We start from the raw sequence: 20,347 nt of genomic DNA on the forward strand, positions 1-20,347 counted from the left end.
CTAGCTTATTAGATGGGTATCGGTAATATACTATATAGTTTACTTGGTAGATTGATAGAACACGTTAGCTAGCTTGATTTATAGATAAATAAATAGATAAGCATAATAAACTTACAGTAGCCTACACACAAACTGAAATACATAAAACCAAATAGTAAAGCTATGGTGTAACACACAAACATACACACACAAAGACTATAACTCCATTATTAAAATGGACATTTTTATTTAATAAAAAATAAAGATCACCATCCACTACGTATGACAATAAGACAATAGCAAAATGATCATATACTACTTGAGATGTTCTTGACACATACATCTATTTTTTTAATAGTATTCTCTGTGGTAGTTACTTACGTCTCATTAACCTATTGGCACAGAACAAAATCAAATGATGGAATATTCTTATCATTCGCCCATTAGATGACACAACTATCTACAGTATGTACACATTTCAAACATTTGAAGGCTTGAAGATAATATTAAAATTATATATTGAGAATTGACTTCATGTGCTCTCTGTTTAAACACATATCTTATAGATAAGGTACATAGCAGATGCCAGCCTTTTCAAAGCAGATATAAAAGTAGATCTAATAGAAAAACGTAATATAAAGGAAACATATGTAATTTGTACAACCTTCTTACCAAGGAACACATATATAACATAATCTGCTTAAAGGAGACAATACACGCTATTATGACACAACTGGTGTAAAGTTTTACACTTTATAATTGAGTCTAACATATTATTTTCTTAAAACTAGTTGCGTGATGTTTGTGCAGTTTCCAAAACTACTAGGTTGTTTAAAGAGGTAATATTATGCTCATCTTCAGGTTCATATTTGTAAGTGCCTCTACTGTGACAGCCTCGGCAGAACATTTACATGCATAAAACCTAAATAACACACCACATGAAAGGGAAACCCCCTAAAAGCATAATAGGGCCTATCCAATCTTGAATCTTTTGGAATAAAAAGTTTTGTTTAGGTTGTGTAGATGGCTCCTTTTCCTCCTGATTCAAAAATACTGTCACTTTAAAAAAACTCCTGAAACAGAGGAAATTGCCAAAACAATGTCTACTCGTAATGCTTCAGCTTCTGTAATCCTATTGCTGAACTAACATTTTATTTGTGATTTTGCATCTCTTCAAATAAACCTGATTTGACCCTAAACTAGCTTACTCCATCAATAAGAGGAATTAGTATTGAGGCTTAGGCTAGTATTGAGGCTGAACCAACATGAACTATGACTATGAACCAACACTGATGAAAAAACGACTGACTATCTAAAACACTACATATCATAACCCATTGAATAAGCTACATGACTTTATACATTTATACATGCTCAAAATGTTTAGCATAAGAACACTTTATCTACACTTGTACCATGTTGCATAGTTGCACTACACAGTATGGAAGAGCATGGATTGGAATCAGGCTCAAAAGTCGGACTTTAAGTAAAAAAATCCACCTTAAAATACCCAACACCATAACATTTGGCATCATTGCTGCTTTCAGCTGAAGGATAGATATTTAGTGTCTAGGAAAGGAAGGAAGGTGGTGCTGGAGGTTAAGTAGATACTGTGCTGACGGCACGCCTCTTGGGATGGTTTCCACGTTTCCTCTTCCTGCAGAACACATACAGAGCTGTGAGGGGAATACAGCTGACGGACGACACCATTAGCAGGCCGATGAACATTTGACCAAAGACAGGATAGTCCGTCGCCACCGATTTACCCTGAAAAATAACAGTAACGTTTAACACTTGTTTTCAGATGTTAAGCATTACTCAGGAAGTTTAGCAGAACATCAAACAATCATTATCAAGCTGAGGCAGTTTGATGAGACAACCTTATTTCTGAAAAACTATTCTATGAAAAATTCCCAACTTTTTTTTAAATCCCTTTCATGTTTAAAAAAAAAAGTACATTTTTTAGAAACTGACCGAATTCCTTTTGGGGACACATTTCCGAACAATTTCAAAATGACTACACTTGACAAAAAAAATGAAATCACCTTATTCTCTCTGGAAAATTGCTTAATTTTGGAGGAATCCCCATACTTTTCAAAAATGCAGTCATTTTTGAAAAATGAAATGTTTGAAAAAAGAATACTGGATTTAAATGGTCTGCACTTATTAGAGCCTTATCAAGTAATTTCGACCCCTAAAAGCGTTGCTTTGTAGATTCACATACTACATGTCATTCACCCATTCACACCCATTCATACAGAGCAGTGTACCTTGCTCTAGGAACTAACATTCACACACCATTGCCACACACTACATCGGACATGTTGCCTGCACAGGCTGGGATCGAGCCCATGACCTTCTGGTTGAAAGACGATCGCACTCCTTCGCAGCCACAGTCGCCCTCAAAACACCTCATTACTTGAAAATGGAAATGTCTTAATTAAAATATAATTGGTGTGTTTCTATTAGAAATCGAAAGTAAGATTTTTAAAATATGTTTAATTTCAGGTCATATAGCTGTGTATTAAGGGTTACAATATACAAATTATTATACATGGAGATTAAAGATTTTTATATACTGTATTGTCAAAGTTGGCTTGGATGGGATTTGATCACGTGTCTACATATTTGACCTGGGAACAATCAGTTTGACACAAAAATACAAAAATTAATTAATAAAAAGTAGGTAACAGCAGTAAAAGTTTGTTTCGCTGTGTTTGATGTTCTTTCCTTCGTATTATGCAGGGTGCAGACAGAGAGAATAAATGCCGAGTCAGTGAGAATCATCAAGCCCGCTTTGGATTCTAATGACCAGATTCCAAAATCGTTACACCACTAGTGGATACCTTTCTTTCTTTTTCTAACCAAGAAGTCCCTACCGAACAAGCAACCTTTGATAAATGATGAGAAAGGATGCATGTGCCTCACCAGCTCTTTGTTCCATGCTTGGTAGGTGGGCGTCCCTCCTCTGATGTAGTTGACAATATAGACGACGAAGAGAGTGATAAGAACAACAGGACTGACTCCTGCCCACATGATCTTCCAGTACCAGTTGGGACGATGACCTATCATGTCTTCTATGTCTTTCTCAAACCTTAAATGACAAGATAACGTTTTAAAATCAAGTTGAGCCTTAACAAAAGCTAATTTGAAGGCATACACAATTGAAAGCACAACCACAATCAAATAAACAAACCTTTTAATGCCATATATGTAACTGACAGCTATGACCTCGATGAGGACGATGAAGAGTAGGGAGAAATTGGCTCCATAGTCGTTAAACATGGTGAACCAGTAATTCCCTGACGTGGTAGTGAAGCCCAGGCCGAGCAGCATACAAAACACGCACACCAAACCTGAAGGAAAACACAGCGCTGATGCTTAATCATTTCAAATGTAACATTTGCTGCATAGCAACACATTCCATAATGCAGAAGACATGTCTTGTACACTATAGGAATTGATGTAACAGGAGAGCTGAGATGAGAGCTAGGTATATACCGCTGTAATTGTTTCACATTGTTCAGGATCTGTCATCATTTTTTTAATAGTGTGCCCGAAATGCCCTGAAAAAGGAGAGTGGAAATACCTGCATGAGTAAGGCAACTCAGACAAGCATATCAACACTTAAGGTGAGATTGTTGTTAGCACTGCACTCAATAAGTTTAATGAGCGGGTGCTTTACCCTGGGTGTTACCTCTCAGGCCACATACAGATTAATCTACATATGATATAATATATATATCTATATATATATAGATATATATATAGGGAATGGGAATTGCGCAATCGCAGCCATTAATATCTATTAGCTTACACTGTTCATCTCTCAGCAGTTTTGCACCTAACATTATTACTAGAATTAAATTAAATTAAAGTAACAAGATCTGAGGACTCACTCCGGCACTGAAAAGCGCCAATAATGAAACAGCTTATTGGGACTTTATGAAAGTCTTCCACCTGTCCCATTGGCCTGGATCTTACCGTTGAGCAGCTCGTCACTCAGGTGAGACACGAGCTTGAAGTCTCGCAGCGGGGTGATGATGGCGGTGACGTTGCCCAACATGCTGCCCATCCCCAACAGCAGCAGCATGAAGAAGTACAGCACTGACCACAGCTGGGGTAACGGCATGTTCTTAATGGCCTCACTGTACACAATGAAGGCCAGCCCTGTCCCCTCCACTGCCTGGAACAAAGGAAAGTGGGAGAACGAGTGTTTATTACTAGGATGGAAGAACAGCTGAAGAGGTCTTGAGGGAGAGTAAGCAGTTATCAGTCAAAACACATCAGATTGTTGGCTGCATATCGTACTGGTCTGGTAAAAGGTGCTACTGTATTTACCTTATCTTGTTGCAATGTCTCAACTGCAAAGTACTACTACATGGCTCTTAGTTTCTTATTTCAGATTGCGACAAAATATTATCGCTAGTGGATGGATGAAATGCCTTTTCCATAAAATATATTGTTAAGATTTGTTCCTTACCACGGAAGACCTTTTTTTTTTTTTACTCGCCAATACAAAGACATTGGATCGCTCATAGCACTTCTTACACTTGCAACCACTGTCTGCTTCATATCAAAGTCAGAGTGACAAAATATGTTGACCATAAAAATTATATAAGCAGTTAAAAAAAAACAGCAAAGCTGGTTGCAATTTACTTGTTGTAAAATGATCAGTTATTCAATAATCCATTTGTGAAATTATTAAGCACTAAGACATTATTTGTGGCAGCGCAGCTAGCTAGAATTAAACTAGCATTGTTTCTCAGTTTTGCAGATTTAGCGACCACAAGGGCAACACAATCCATTTGTGTTTTTGCCCCTGGAATCTTTAAATCACTGAAATATGAGTTTATAATACGGGTACTAGATCATGTGAACCAATTGTATTGGCTTCATGTAAATAATTATACATATTGAGATGATGAGGAACATACAGTGTCTAGTTCACTCTCCAGGTTACAGGGTTCCAGTTGGTTGGCGATTTCAGCAAACTGCAATGGATATGTTGCGTTCAGCTTCTCAATCCAGTCAAAGACCTGGTCGATGCTCATGCTGTCCTCTGCCAGATCAAAAGTATTCAGCAGCAGTAAGCGTGTCCTGCAAGAGGAGAAAAAGAGGTGGATTAAGGTGGTTTATGGTCAGCTTTTTAGCCACTTATTAGCAACCACCTTTTTAATAACATACTGTATATAAGCTTCAGACGTCTACCAGTGGGTTATTTACTGATTTATTTTATGTCGTAAACAAAACGTGAAAGTATCTTCAACTTGTGTTAACAACAGACCTTATTTCAGGCTTCTAACCACAAACAAAATCAAAAAACATTAGCTTTAAGACAAAGCAAACTCTTAAATGCGAACTCATTTGGGATTAATTCCTGCACCACTATATGGGACTTAATCCAAAGTGGCAGAAAAAAAGATTTATGATATCATAATATCTTATCCCAAAACAAAGTCGAGGGTGTGGTTTAAATATTGAGTGGGTTTTGCAGCACTAGGGCTATAAACGTCAACATGGATAGTCACTTAAAATAATGACTTTATCTGTTTTAAGGACTACACCTTATAAAAACTGTGATCATTTAGATAATAATTCAGTCTTCGGAAGAAGAGCATATAGGATAAGGTTGCACTATCATGAATTAATTAGCACAAAACACACACACACCTCTCCAGGCAGTTCTCGTAGTTGACAGTGGCCTTGAATCCATAGATGGCAAAGGTGACGATGCTGGCAAAGATGGAGGTTCCACAGTTGATCAGGGAAACAATGATGGCTTGGCGCTCAAAATTGTTGTTGTAATGGTTGTAGCTGGCAAAAGCTATGAGCGTCCCAAAACCCAGACCGAGTGAGAAAAAGATCTGAGTGGCCGCATTGATCCATGTAGTCGGGTTGAGAAGCTGTTCCAGCTGAAACAAGACAAACGCATGTGGGCACAGGTTTAGAAACATACAAACGCACACAACAAAATGCAAAAAGCACACATGAGCACACAAAGTTACACATTCAATTGTAAGAACTGACACATTAGACAAACATAGACACAATAATGGTTGAAGTGTTTTCTAGCAGCGCAGTCCAGGCAGTGTGCCGACGGCACATCCGCACTGCTAACCTTAGCCTTCATGAAAGCAACAAAAGGCAGCCAGAAACCAGTCGGATGTTGCTCTGGTGCATTCAGCGATTAACATGGAATTATGCCAAAAACGTGTGCTGGTTATTTTAGTTTTTGGCTTTTAATAAAAAAATCTTGGCCTACAATGTGCAACTCCTTCTGTCCAATTCAGACAATTAATATATTCTTGTAAGCTTGAACAGGCAGGATGACAACTTCATATACAGTAATGAACGACATGCTGATAGTAAGACGCTGTTTTAAATAAAAACAAAGTCTTGGCTACAGGTTTCAGATGACTAAATGATTATCGTCAAATACAGATGATAAATACAGCACTTAAATTGTGCTTGAAAATGTTTGTATAATGGTAAAACAATTGCTTTAGTAAATTATTCACTTAAAAAGGCTTATCTTTGATTGATCAAATATGATGAGGGTTTGTTAGTCTCAGAAATTCATTGGACTTACAGTATGTTATAACTACACAGATAAATGTGAGTGTGTGTGCCATCCGATTTTTTTGTGTCAATCCTATCGACGCAAAATATAACTATATTTTAAAATAATTTGTACAATTGTTGTACACTTGGATATCTGCTAGAAATTATTTCCCCTCGATTCCTTATTTAGAGGTAGTTCAAATGATGACTTTAGGAATAATTGAATACAGAGGCAATTTTGTAATATTATAGAGTAATAATAATAATAATAATACATAATATTTATATAGCGCCTTTCACGAAACCCAAGGTCGCTTCACAAGTCGGGCAGGGGGGGGGAGTAGGGGAAAAGAGGCAGACAGGTCAGGGAGGGGGGGGGCAAGCAAGTAGCGGAAAAATAAAAATAAACCTATCAAACTAACTATATAGTGGGGAAAGCCTTGGTGAAAAGGTGCGTTTTGAGGGCTTTTTTGAAAGTGTCCAAGGTTGGGGCGCTGCGGATTTCGGGGGGGAGAGAGTTCCAGAGGGTGGGGGATGCTACACTGAAAGTTCTGTCACCGAAAGTCCGCAACCTGGTGCGGGGGGTAGAGAGGAGATCCTGTCCAGACGATCGGAGCCTCCGGGATGGAGTGTGGTGGCGGAGAAGGTCAGACAGGTATTGGGGGGCAAGGGCATGGAGGCATTTGTAGGTCAGAAGAAGGAGTTTATATGTGATACGGTGCTTGACTGGGAGCCAGTGGAGGTGGATGAGGGTGGGGGTGATGTGCTGCCAGGGCTTGGTGTGAGTGAGCACCCTGGCAGCCGAGTTCTGCACATACTGGAGCCTGTCCAGGGCTTTACTGGGAACCCCGAACAGGACTCCGTTGCAGTAGTCCAACCGGGAGGAGACGAATGCATGGATGAGGGTCTCGGCCACGGAATCGGAGAGTGATGGTCGTAGATGGGAGATGTTCCTGAGGTGATAGAAGGCAGACTTGGTGACGGATTTGATATGTGACTGAAATGAGAGAGTTGAGTCAAGGATGACACCCAGGTTACGGACTTCGGGAGACGGGGAGATGGAACAGCCGTCAATGTGGAGGAGGAGATCCCCAACCTTCCGGAGCAGTGCCTTGGGGGCCACAACCATGAGCTCAGTCTTCTTACTGTTGAGTTTGAGTAGATTTGCTGTCATCCAGGTTTTTATGGCATGGAGACAATTGACCAGAGACTGTGGAGGGAGCTGGGCAGATGGTGAGGTGCTGAGATAGAGCTGAGTGTCATCAGCGTAGCAGTGGAAATTGAGACCGAAGTGACGTATGATCTGGCCAAGGGGGAGCATGTAAATGGTGAAAAGTAGGGGACCAAGCACGGAGCCTTGGGGGACACCATGGTTGACTGGGGCCGGGGGGGAGGATGAGCCGCTGATGCTGACAAACTGAGACCTGGTTGAGAGATAGGACTGAAACCATGACAGAGCTGTGCCAGTGATGCCAAGGTTGTCGGAGAGGCATTTCAGGAGGACTGTATGAGAAACGGTGTCAAAGGCCGCAGAGAGGTCGAGGAGAATGAGAATACTGATTTGTCTGGAGTCAGCAGCGAGAAGGAGGTCATTAGTGATCTTGAGGAGGGCGGTCTCTGTGCTGTGATGTGCTCTGTAGGCTGACTGTAGAAATATTTATAAAGTCTTCAATGTACCATGGGCCCTTTGAGGGCAACCATAAGGTTAATGTGGCCCACGATGAAACCCCTGCTGTAAAGCAACGCACCCACATAGGTTTGTATTCCTATTGCAACATTTTGTAACAGGTTTTGTTTGGAGCCAAATGTAACACACAGGTTGTGGTTTGGTTTGACCCACATGAGTTGCTTGGACCGGGACGATGGTGTTTGGAGACCATGCATGTTAGAACTCTCTGTTCATCGTCCATCTCCCAATTCTTCCCTTCGGGTTGGCAATTGGACTTGGGATGAAACCCAGAAGCAAAACTGGTGATAAGAGTACAAAGTACTTCCTCCAAAATACTGACGTGAACATATTTGGGGAGACCACAAGTCATTAGATGTGATGCAGGGCCAATCTTGCTCTCTCTGGTTAATAGGAGTTGTGCAGGGGTATCAAGTGGACCACCTTGGTGAACCAATCTTCCATCGTCAGGATTGTGGTGTATCCATTGGACGATGGCAGGCCCTTAAGAAGTTGGAAAGATGTGGGACCAGGGACAATAGGCACAGGCAGAGGTAGCAGAAGGCCATCGGGAGACTGGTAGGTTGGTTTGTGCTAGTGGCACTAGGACGGCATTGACAAGCTCCGGCATGTTCTCATCCAGAGTGGCTCACCCAAACCTCCGCTGCAGAATTCCATGGTACGCTCGATCCTGTTGGCTTCGGCTTGCCGAGAGTTCAGTCTTTTGGCGAGTTGGATGAACTTGGGGATCAGTCCAGACAAAAAAGGGAAGCTTGGTTTCCTCAAGCTATTGGCCAAGCTACTTCATAGCCAGCTTTACAGCCACTTAATCAACTCAGGCGAGTACAAAGTCCAGGCAGACAAAACAGTAGAGGACATGCAGAATGTAGTTTTAGGCAAGGCAGCGGATCAGGAGGTAGTTAAACGTTGACAGATGGAAAACACCAAGCAGCTTCAGGCAGACAGTAACCGAGAGAGATCCCAAGGTGGGGGACTGAAGGCTATTTCATCTGATTCCTTCCGGAAACAGGCAGGTCAGAGGCAGGCATAGTCGGCAACAGGAATTTAATCGGAACAAAATGCTCGGGAGTCTTGCCTTGGTGGAAAATAATCAGGCAATGACTGGCTGAGCACGAGAGGCTTAAATAACGGCCTGCTTGGGGATGAGATGCAGCTGGGAGCTCAGGGGACTGAGCAGACTGTTACAACTGAACCTTACATTTGGTGTGAACATGTATTTGACACCATTTATGGCCCCGTGAAGAGTGATGCCCCGTATCAGGTAGATGAAGAGGACCACGTATGGAAATATGGAGGTGAAGTACACCACCTAAAGAAGGAGCCAGAGAGCAAAGTTAGATGCAGAATTCATTAGGGGAGTGACTGAGGTTGATTGGGCTGGAATGCGGGAAAAGTCCATCACCCATCATCATCACTCTAGTCTGGTCAACAGATACATCTTTGCATGCTTCACCACTTTTAAATGCCATTTCCAGTTTGGTCTCCATGTAACAAGACAATTCTTTGTTCTTGTGATTGCGAATGATTGCAGGAAATATGTTCTTCTTTCAAGTGATTTGGTTGCAGATATAGTTATTGTAATAGTTCTGAGAAGGTTGAGCATCACTTGGCATTATAATTTAAGTCCTCATAGGGATTTGATGCTAAACTAACCGTTGACTGGGTTCATCTAATAAATGTACAGTTTATTTTAACGGTAAATCATGTTGATACGTGGATTTTCTTAAATGTACTAAATTATAAAAAAGGCATTATAATTATTATGTCTCTAATGTTGACTTCCACTTATATCATCAGGATAATGCTTTGGCTGCGACTTGATTATTGAAACAAATAATGTTATACAATGAATACATGCACTGTCTTCAAAAAAAATTATACATAAAAATCGTTTTAAAATGCAATACAGTATATGCCCAGTACTTGTTTTTATTTATATTTGTAGTTGTCAGTTTCACTTGGCAGACTAGAACCAACCTTGGACAATGAAGAATGCCTATCACTGTTTATGTTTGAGCAACTTAGATCTCTCTCACCTTTCCAGTTGACTTTACACCTCGCACAATGAACAGGTAGGTTAGAATCCAGGCCAGCACAAGGCACATTGCCTGGCCTGTACCAACGCCTCCGTGCTCTTCAATAGAAGGAGAGATGTTCAGTGTTTCCCTGTAGAAGAAGTACTGGGTGGGTGTAGCAATTTCACACTCCTCTAATGGTCCTGTCCGGTTAGAATTCATGGGGCAAACTGACCAAGGAAGGACGGACTGAAATAAGTGTAAACATGGAACAATGTCAGTGTGATACTTTACTGTCCAAAGGAGATCAAACATTATGTTTCTTAATAGTATCAGTATCACTGAAAAATGACATTAGTTAGTCATTTAGCACCTCACTTGAAATGAATGAAAGAGGTACCAGAAACTCCATGCATTGATGACGTTGTAATAGAGACACAGATACAGGGATGTGACCACACTGGCAAGACCTAAAACAAGAGAATAACAAAAAAAAATTACAAAGAACATTTTGTTTCTATTTACATATTTTATAACCCTATAAACCCTAATTCTAAGTCAGTGTATCCATGTGAGTTAACAAGCAGTCTAAGATGGCACCATTGTAGCCCATCTGGTAAGGTGGGAATTCCAAATACTAAGGCTGAGGCTGAGGTTGAATTGTGAGCAAATTCAGGTTCTATGGCTTTACCTGAGTGTCTAAAAATCCGATTGGCAACGTAACCATGATGCATTAGCGGATATTCCTTATGAGTTTTAATGATATATATCAAAATATATATGAATTAATCAAATTAATCCACATGAATGCCAATAAGTAATTAGCACAACATTCTCCTCTTATGTATCATAGTGTTGAAAGTTAAAATCATAAGCACTTTGCCGAGATGGCATAATATGCAGAATGCTTATTAAGCACCGTAACTTCATGATAGATTGGTTGGTCATAATCAGTTGTTTCTGTAGACTGCCCAATGATAACATCCCTTTGAATGTTGTGACAACAAGGAACTGTGGGACAGCATTATCTCCTTTCCTTATGTAAAGGATGGTCCGCTGTAACATTATGCTAAAGGAGATAACAAGGAGAGCATTGAAGCACCTTTCCTTATCATCTAAAGATGCAAACAGTTCTTATCATAGCTGCCACTTAAGTACTTCTGTGTCAGTTCACTCCTTTAGGAACTTTGCCACAGTGCCCTTTGCTGGATGTCATTCATTAAATATTACACCTCTCTCCACCTCCCCCTTCCCTTTTTTTGGACTGCTTTATCCAATAAAGGCAAAGATTTATACAAATAGAAACTCAATGGAGTCGAAATTCTAAGACGTAGAAACCAAGTCTCATGAGCTAAGCCCAAAAGAGTTAAGAGCTTCCGGAGTTTTGGTTTGTCCAACAGGGTTGAACCCATATTGGAATACATCGGAGCCCTTACAACTACAAAAGCCCCAGAAGCATTGTAATTTCACTGACAGTACAATATGACATTCCAACTGGCTGTTTTCCTTTCCGGTGCTTCCCCATCACTACTTAACCTGAATACAGTGAAGATTCAGTACAGTACAGTCGGTTAGCACTTACCCACTCCTCCTAAATAAGGGCTGATGGCAGTCCATGCCCCGATGCTACCCAGACTCATCTTCTGACCAATGGCAAGCTCCATATAGAACAATGGAATACCCTCCAGAATCAGCATGATGAAATAAGGAATCAAGAACCCCCCTGAAGGTGGAAATGTAGTAGAAGTAAAAGACAAGACCAACAAAACAAGAAACACAATACACTGAACATACAGTACGAAGTATTTCTGCGATACTATTTTAAACAGGAAATATGGAAATGTGACCAGTGACCAACCAGTGGGTTGTCCGATGTCCAGTCCCAGCATGTCTTATTTTCGCAGGGCATGATATCGAATGGAATGTGAATGCATGTGAACATAAGTCTCTTCTGATGAATAGCTGACACTTTGTATCATCGCGTCTGGTTCTGTCTTAACATGTGTGAATGCTGACTTTAATACCAAGTAGTTGACAGTTTTCTCTGCTTTGTGCCACAAACAATAACCTGATATATTGAGTTCAACTTTCCTGTACCTGTTTCCAGTTGGTACACTTATGGTAGGGTTTGCCTTGAAAAACAAAAAAATAAGTTTCTAAAAATAACTGTATTTTAGTTGAACTATGTGGAAAAGTGTTGAATTGGTTATCCCACCCTTCAAATTAATCAACTCCAAATTCTCCAGATAAATGCTTTTAAAGTTGTTAAGTCAGTATGCAGCAGGTCAGGTCTCCAGTTAGGAAAAATGTACAATGAATAGAGGACATTCTTTACTTAGGAAACTATTACATATTTATGGAATAGTAAAAAGGCATAGCATCTGTTGAAGAAGCCCTATTATACTATTTGGGATTTTCCATTTCCTGTAGGGTGGTATATAGTTTTTTGTGCATGTAAATAAATCTCAAATGAAACGCCTCCATTGGACTCCTTTGTTTACTTCCGTTACATAATGATATCAATGTGTAACACTCGTGCTTCTATTGGCTAGCGCTCCAACACGTTGTACATTATAGGCTAAGGGCCGGGACATCTCTAAGTGGTTGACCAATCACAACAGAGCTTTCCAGCTAACAAATCAGAGCAGTCTGGGCTATGGTTTCAGACAGAGGGTGAAAAGAGGTGCTGCCGCACAGGCAGTATGAGAAAAATAAAGAGCTTTTTGAATATTAAAGCGTGTAAACATTTCACAGTAGAGACACAAAATACTAATATGAACCTGAAAAAGAACATAATAAGGCCACTTTAATTATTACAATTATGGTTGTTTCACGCTTTAACTTCCATGGATTAGGTGTATGTGTGCTTTGCTTGGATTTACTAAATGTTGTCGCCTTCATTTTGTTGGGTTAATGAACTAAGCAGGAAATATGGTCACATGTCTCATGTTTCCTGCTGTTAACATGCACTTTAAGGACAGTAATTACAGTAGATGTGTGCTCAGTGATCCATGCAAAGGACTAATAAAGACATAACAACTGTCCCATCTGAACACATTATATCTGCTGTGGATGTTGTGTTTGACAAGAATATCTGAAATTCACTGGTTTTACACATACTACTGTTTTATCATTCCTGTTCCACATAGGACACACTGTACAAAAGCAACTCTCATTAACAGAGACATCTTTATACACATGGTGGAGTACACCAAGAAGAAACCAATTCATTGAAGGGAGTACATTCAGTGTTGGAAGAAGTACTCTTTTATATTTTAATAGTAGAAGTAGAAATACTAAATTGAAACAAAGAAATACTTAGAAGTAAACATTTTAAAAAACCTCAAAAGGTTCCTAAAACTTGAGTAAATGTATGTAATCACATTCCACCACTGAGTATCTTATAGCTCATTCTGATCTGTAGTAATGTTTGCGTTGTCGTGAATTATATTTTACTGTTTTAGTCTTTTATCACTTCCCTGTGGTGCCCTGGCAGCAGTTAGAGTGTAAAGTCTTTAGATAAGCGGCATAATTATCAATGTTTACTAATTCCGGTTCGACCCTAGTTTATGACCTGCAATAGGTTTATGGCTAGCTTAAACTTCAGGTAAACTCACTGTATAACAATAAGGCTTTCCGCCCATTCCTTTTGATGTTTCAGAAACAGCTTGGATGACTCAGACTGCAGGCAATAAAACATTGCTTAATATGTTTCCTTTAAGTACATTTACTCAAGTACTGTTTGAAGTAGTTGTACTTCAGTATTTTGATTAGTTTCTTTACTTGACTACAATCTTGAAGCAAATACTGTACTTCTTACTCCACTACATTTATGTGACAGCTTTAGTTACTTAGCAGCTACATGTTATCAATACTGCATTTAAATAAACTAATGAATATAAATGTGCTAATATGGATCTGGAAGTAGAATTGTTCATTAGTTAGCTTCACCTTTCAGTACGTTCAGTTTACGCTAAACTTAAGTACTTTTATTTAAGTAACACCATGAATAGGTTTTATTAGTAACAAGGTCAATGATCTGAGACATTTTTTCCACTTCTTCAGTGGGGTAAAGTAACTGAGTAGATTTATACAATTTGGAGATACTTGTACTTTACTTGAGTATTTCTCTTGTTATGTTACTTTTTACTGTATAGGTAAATTGTGTACTTTTACTCCACCACATTTATGTAATACCTTTAGTTGCTTTACAGATGTGGATGAATGATGTGAAATATAATCGAGTCTTAAATCAGACTTTAGTTCCACATGGAGTAAATTCACAAGCTACCCTGCAGTATACAAAGTCATTCAAACTAGCTGCACCTTTCCCAGCTTTGAGAACACTTTAATGATCAATCATTATAAAACATATCATACATATTATTCTGAAATGGACCAATCTCCACAATGACTACTTATACTTTTGGACATAAAGGAATATCACATTACTTGATTACAGTATGTTGATGCTAATACATCAATAATTTTACGTAGAACAGTATTACACTCTGGTGCTTCTCCCCACCTCTGCGGATTTTACACAAAGAGGGTAAAGCATACAGCATGTACACTGGCACAACCCTGTTAAACTAGTATTGTGTTATTCAGACCCAGTCTGACATGGGAATAAACCTTGATGAAAATGTCACTGTAGGTCACTGCTAAAGCCTCTTAGATCGCTATTAGAATCCAATCAAATCCACTTTATTTATATAGCATATATTAAAAACAGAGGGTTTACCGAAGTGCTTCACAGCAAACATAACATTATAATAAAATATAATATTACAATAATAGATAAAAGGCACACATAAAAATATATAAAAGGTATATATAAGGATAGATAAAAGGCACATAAAGGCTATGGACAGACAATAAAAGCATAACAATCGATGAAACATAGCTCAAACTGACTCGAAAGCGAGGGAAAAGAGGTGGGTCTTCAGGCGGGTAGAAGGCAGAGTCCTGGTTAAAAATGAACTGGTGATAACCTAGTGGTATAATAACTTATTATCTAGGTAAAGCGGTTCACAGTCGGGAATGAATGACTTACCTCCACCGTGCATTTGACAGAGGTATGGAAACCTCCACACGTTCCCAAGTCCGACTGCATAGGATACACATGCCAAAATAAACTGTAAGGGGTTATCCCAGTTGGGTCTAGCGTCTTGTCCCATGTTTGCGTCCTGTAAGTAGGTTCGGTGGTCCGGAGTCAATGGAACAACAACAACAACAGGTGGATGAGTGCGCGCTGGAGAGCAGGCTGCTGTGACCGTGCGCGCTGCCGACGCTTTATAACCTCTCTGTGATTGTGGTTCCTCTCAGGAGGAGGAGGGTCTTAATGCGGGCATTTCTTAGCTTTTGTTTTATTGCATAACTTCTCCTCGCATGAGCCTTTGACTTCAGCTTCTTGTAGTTATAGCTAAATATGGAAAAATATTGAAAAATATTTTTAATGCAAAAGCAAATGCTCACATTTAAGAAGCTAGACATATGAAATATTTATGAACGAATAAACTCTTAGCAGAATTGCTGCAACTTAGTTTTCTGTTAACTTACTAATGGTTGTAGTTACTTAATAATAATGTTGGATGATTTAGTCTCTAAATAATCGTATTTTAATAGTATTTCAGGTCAACATTTGAATTTAAAAAGTAGCTAGTAAATAAATCTGTAAAAAAAAGTACAAAATTGACCTCCAAAATGTATTAAAGTATAATAGAGTAGTATGTTAATCCTCGGGTTATAGTTTCTCTTTTAACTTGCAATAGCCCTGAAACCTGTACTCACTTTTTAACTCACTGCATTTACATTTTAATTCAATAACTGGTACTACTTGGAACACTTGTTCCTGTATATTCAGGTGTAGGTTAGGGTTATGGTTATTTTATTATTGTGTATTCTAATCTTTCTGCATAATTTAATAATATGTTTATTTTTATTTATAATGTGTACGCAAGTGTACACCATTGTGAGGTGGGCAGGACATTGAAGATAACTATGTGAATGTTTAACTGATGACAGAATTGTATGGTGTTCAATTATAGTTGGGTAATAGTTAATTGAAATGACATTATAAAACCGTTGCTCAAGAGTGGCCAACAGCGCTGTAGTTTCAATAATGACAATTATTATAAACACAAATGTGCCAAAACACATAAAGAAACATCCTCACCAACGCATGTTTTCATGACGTTGATGTTTCTTCATTTGGATGTGTTTTAATAATTGTCATGATTGAAACATTTAAAAACAACTCTTGAACAACGGTTTTATAATGTCATTTAAATGAACTATTACCTAACTATAATTGAACACTATATAATTCTGTAATCAGTTAAACATTCACATAGTTATCTTCAATGTCCTGCCCACCTCACAATGGTGTACACTTGTGTACACAATACCAAAAAAAAACATACGATTAAATTATGCAGAAAGATTAGAATACACAATAATAAAATAACATTAACCCTATCACCTACACCTCTATATACATGAAAAAGTGTTCAAAGTAGTATTCGTTTTTGAATTAAAATGTAAATGCAGTGAGTTAGAAAGTGAGTACAGGTTTCAGAGTTACTGCAAGTTAAAAGAGAAACTATAACCCGAGGATTAACATTTTATACTACTCTATACTTATACACTAATACATTTTGGAGGTCAATTTTGTACTTTTTTTACAGATTTATTTACTAGCTACTTTTTAAATTCAAATTTTGACCTGAAATACTATTAAAATACGCGCTACAATGGCCCAAAACACTTCTATTAAGAGAAACGCGCTGTAGTTTCAAAAATGACAATTATTCAAACACAAATGTGCCAAAACACATGCAAATGAAGAAACATCAACGTCATGAAAACATGCGTTGGTGAGGATGTTTCTTCTTGTTTTTTGGCACATTTGTGCTTTTATTTATTTTTTTGCTTTTTATGTCCATCTTTGTTGAAACTCCATTGCATTTCTCCTAATGGAAGTGTTTTGCTTCATGTTATGGCCACCGTACAGATAAAAATAGAATTGCATTTGCAGATTAATAATTGAACAAATATCACTGCTTTTCATGGCCAGGCCAGCACATTATATGGTACTGTAACGTCCACCCGGACGTGTCGGAATGACGAGTGAAGCGTTCTCAAGTTAAACAGGTTTATTAACAACCAACGGCTCTCATCCGTCCTTTCTCACTCTCTCTCCTCTCGCGCCAACCTCTCACTCACCTCCACGCGCCCACACAGACACACACACACCAAACCCTCTGCTCCCCAACCCCGCCCCTACCTGCTCTCCTCACAGAAGCCTGACACAAACAGTTAACAGAACACTTGAACAATAAATGCAGATCGCTACATTGCCCCCCCCTTACTAAGTCCCTCGCCCCGAGGGAATGCATAAAAAGTCTCTGAGGTGGCCCGGGGCTCTTCTTGGTCTCTGAGGCCGCCTTGGAGTGAACACAGGCGGCTGCGCTTGCCGGCTTGGAACATCCTGTCCCGGAACAGGGGGTGAGTTTGGGGGTGGGGGTGAATGTGGGGGGTCAGCAGGGGACACAGTCAGTGAATCGGGGGAAGTGACTGTCTGGTTTCTCCTAGACGATGCTGGGGGTCTAGGCCGCGGATGTGCATCGCCTCTGTATGGGGCCAGCCGGTCCCTGTGGAGGGCCACCCGTCTCCCTCTAGGCGGCAGCTGGACCCTATAGACCACCTCTCCCAGCTTTTCCAGCACCTCACAAGGGCCCACCCAGTGACAGTCCAACTTAGGGCACCGGCCCTTCTTTCTTCTTGGACTATACACCCACACCAGGTCCCCGGCCTTGAAGTCCCCCCCTCTAGCCCTCGTGTCATAGTTTCTTTTCTGTCTCATGCCCGCCTTCTGCAGCTGATCGCGGGCAAAGGCATGTGCTGACTCCATTCTATCCTGGAGCCTCCTGGCATATTCCGGTCCCGGAGGAACCGCTGGTGTGTCGGGGGGTCGGCCAAAAGCCATTTCTGCTGGTGTCCGCAGCTCTCGCCCCAGCATGAGCAGGGCCGGTGTGCATGAGGTGGACTCCTGCACAGCCGATCTGTAGGCCCAAAGAACAAGAGGGAGGTGCATGTCCCAATCACGCTGATGCTCCGCGGTGAGGATAGCGAGTTGTTTTCCCAGAGTCCTATTGAACCGTTCGACCAGTCCGTCACTCTGCGGGTGCAGAGGAGTAGTCCGCGTCTTTTGCATGCCCAGCCGGTCACACATAGCGGCGAACACCCTCGACTCAAAGTTTCTTCCTTGGTCGCTGTGAATGACCTCGGCCGCTCCAAATCTGGCAAACATGCCCTCCACCAGGGCACCTGCAACGGTCACCGCCTCCTGGTCTGGTATAGCATACGCCTCTGGCCATTTTGTAAAATAGTCCATGGCGGCCAGGACGTAACGGTTCCCCTTCTCTGTGCACGGGAATGGGCCCATTATGTCCACCGCCACCCTCTCCATCGGGGCCCCCACCGCTAGCTGCTGAAGCTGGGCACGTGACTGATCAGTGGGACCTTTGTACGCCGTACAAAGGTCGCAGCGGCGGCAGAAGTCCTCAACATCTCTCCTGAGCTGGCCCCAGTAACAGCTTTGGCGGAGTCGACGCAAGGTTTTGGAGACCCCAAAGTGTCCTGCCCCAGTAGTTCCATGGGAGGCCTTAAGCACTTCTTCCCTCAGCGCCCTGAGGACCACCAACTGCCACCTCTCCTCCCCCGTTGCAGGCTCTTTCCAGGCTCTCTGCAGCACTCCATCCTTCGTCCGGAGAGCCTCAAACTTTGCAACCAGTCCTTTGGTGGCAAGCGAGCACCCAGCAACTTCATTCCACAGTGGCTTTTGTCCTGACTCCACCCACCTCAGCACTGGCTGTAGGTCAGCATCCTCTTCCTGCCGCGCTCTCCATTCGGGTGAGTCGATGATCCGTGCACCTCTGCAGACCGGCTCGGCTGGTTTATGCCTGTGGTCTCGCTCCTCCTCTGCACAGAGCTCCTTTTCTTGGTCCTCTCTCTTTTCACAGTACCGACAGCCGCTGGGAGCACAGGGGCGCCGGGACAGGGCGTCAGCGTTGGTATGGCGAACCCCCGCCCTGTGCTCCACTGTGAAGACGTACGGCGCCAGTCCTTCTAGCCAGCGTGCAATCTGTCCCTCGGGCTCCTTGAAGGACATCAGCCACTGGAGGGCTGCGTGGTCAGTCCTCACTGTGAAGGACAGGCCACACAGGTAGTACCTGAAATGGCTGATTGCTCTCACAATTGCCAGCAACTCTCTGCGTGTCACACAATAGCGCCGTTCAGCTTTGTTGAAGGTTTTGCTGAAATACGCCACCACTTTTTCCCCCCCAGGCCCCACCTGGCTCAACACCGCCCCCATCCCGACGTCACTGGCGTCCGTATCCAGGACGAACGGTAGGCTGAGGTCTGGGGGAGTGAGGATGGGAGACTCCGTCAAGGCCTTCTTTAAAGAGCTGAAGGCCAGCTCACACTCTGGAGTCCAAGCAAAATCACAGTCTTTCTGTTGCAGGCGGAACAGGGGTGCAGCTATGCAAGAGAAGCCACGCACGAACCGCCTGTAGTACGACGCTAACCCAATGAAGCTCTTCAGCTCCCGCAGATTGATGGGGGCTGGCCAGTCCTTTACTGCCCGCACCTTCTCCTCCAGCGTGCTGATGCCCTCTCCTCCGACTCGGTGCCCCAGGAACTCCAACTCTCTCCTCAAGAAACAGCACTTGTCGGGGTGGAGCTTCAACCCCGCTGCTGCTATCCTCTGTAGAACCCGCCGCAGGGCTCCTAAAGCCGCCTGGAAGGAGCTACCATGGACCAGGATATCGTCCAGGTAGACCAGGCACTCCTGTCGGGGAACGTCAGCGAGCACCCTTTCCATCAGCCGCTCAAACGTGGCCGGAGCGTTGCACAGGCCGAAGGAGAGGACTCGAAACTGCCACAGCCCCCTCCCAGTGCAAAAAGCTGTCTTTTGTCTGGCTTCTGGGCTGAGGGGAACTTGCCAATACCCGCTGCGCAGGTCTAAAGAGGAGAACCAGGATGAGCCAGACACCAAGTCCAAACACTCATCTATGCGGGGCAGCGGGTATGAGTC

The 20,347-nt window shown here is 41.7% G+C and overlaps 1 protein-coding gene across 1 annotated transcript; it reads right to left on the minus strand.

The window, feature by feature from the left end:
- Positions 1-191: 191 nt before the first annotated feature.
- Positions 192-15,531, minus strand: slc6a20 (solute carrier family 6 member 20). Its single transcript, XM_079641486.1, has 11 exons — positions 15,302-15,531; positions 11,828-11,968; positions 10,624-10,715; positions 10,267-10,494; positions 9,429-9,539; positions 5,653-5,894; positions 4,917-5,079; positions 3,964-4,165; positions 3,176-3,335; positions 2,908-3,073; positions 192-1,746 (listed from the first exon to the last, which is right to left on the minus strand). The coding sequence occupies exons 1-11, from the start codon at positions 15,423-15,425 to the stop codon at positions 1,579-1,581; spliced, it is 1,797 nt and encodes a 598-aa protein (XP_079497612.1). The 5' UTR covers positions 15,426-15,531; the 3' UTR covers positions 192-1,578.
- Between the last annotated feature and the right edge of the window lie 4,816 nt (positions 15,532-20,347).

This window comes from Notothenia rossii, assembly GCF_949606895.1.
Source record: "Notothenia rossii genome assembly, chromosome: 7".
NCBI lineage: Eukaryota > Metazoa > Chordata > Actinopteri > Perciformes > Nototheniidae > Notothenia > Notothenia rossii.

Bases quoted from the DNA above. Each gene is read 5' to 3' on its own strand.
- slc6a20 (XM_079641486.1), bottom strand. From the start codon at position 15,425: ATGGGACAAGACGCTAGACCCAACTGGGATAACCCCTTACAGTTTATT. The intron at 11,969-15,301 runs GTAAGTCATTCA...TTCCACCTTCAG, and splicing joins CTGTCAAATGCACGGTGGAG to GGGGGTTCTTGATTCCTTAT. The intron at 3,336-3,963 runs GTAAGATCCAGG...GTTTTCCTTCAG, and splicing joins GAGTGACGAGCTGCTCAACG to GTTTGGTGTGCGTGTTTTGT.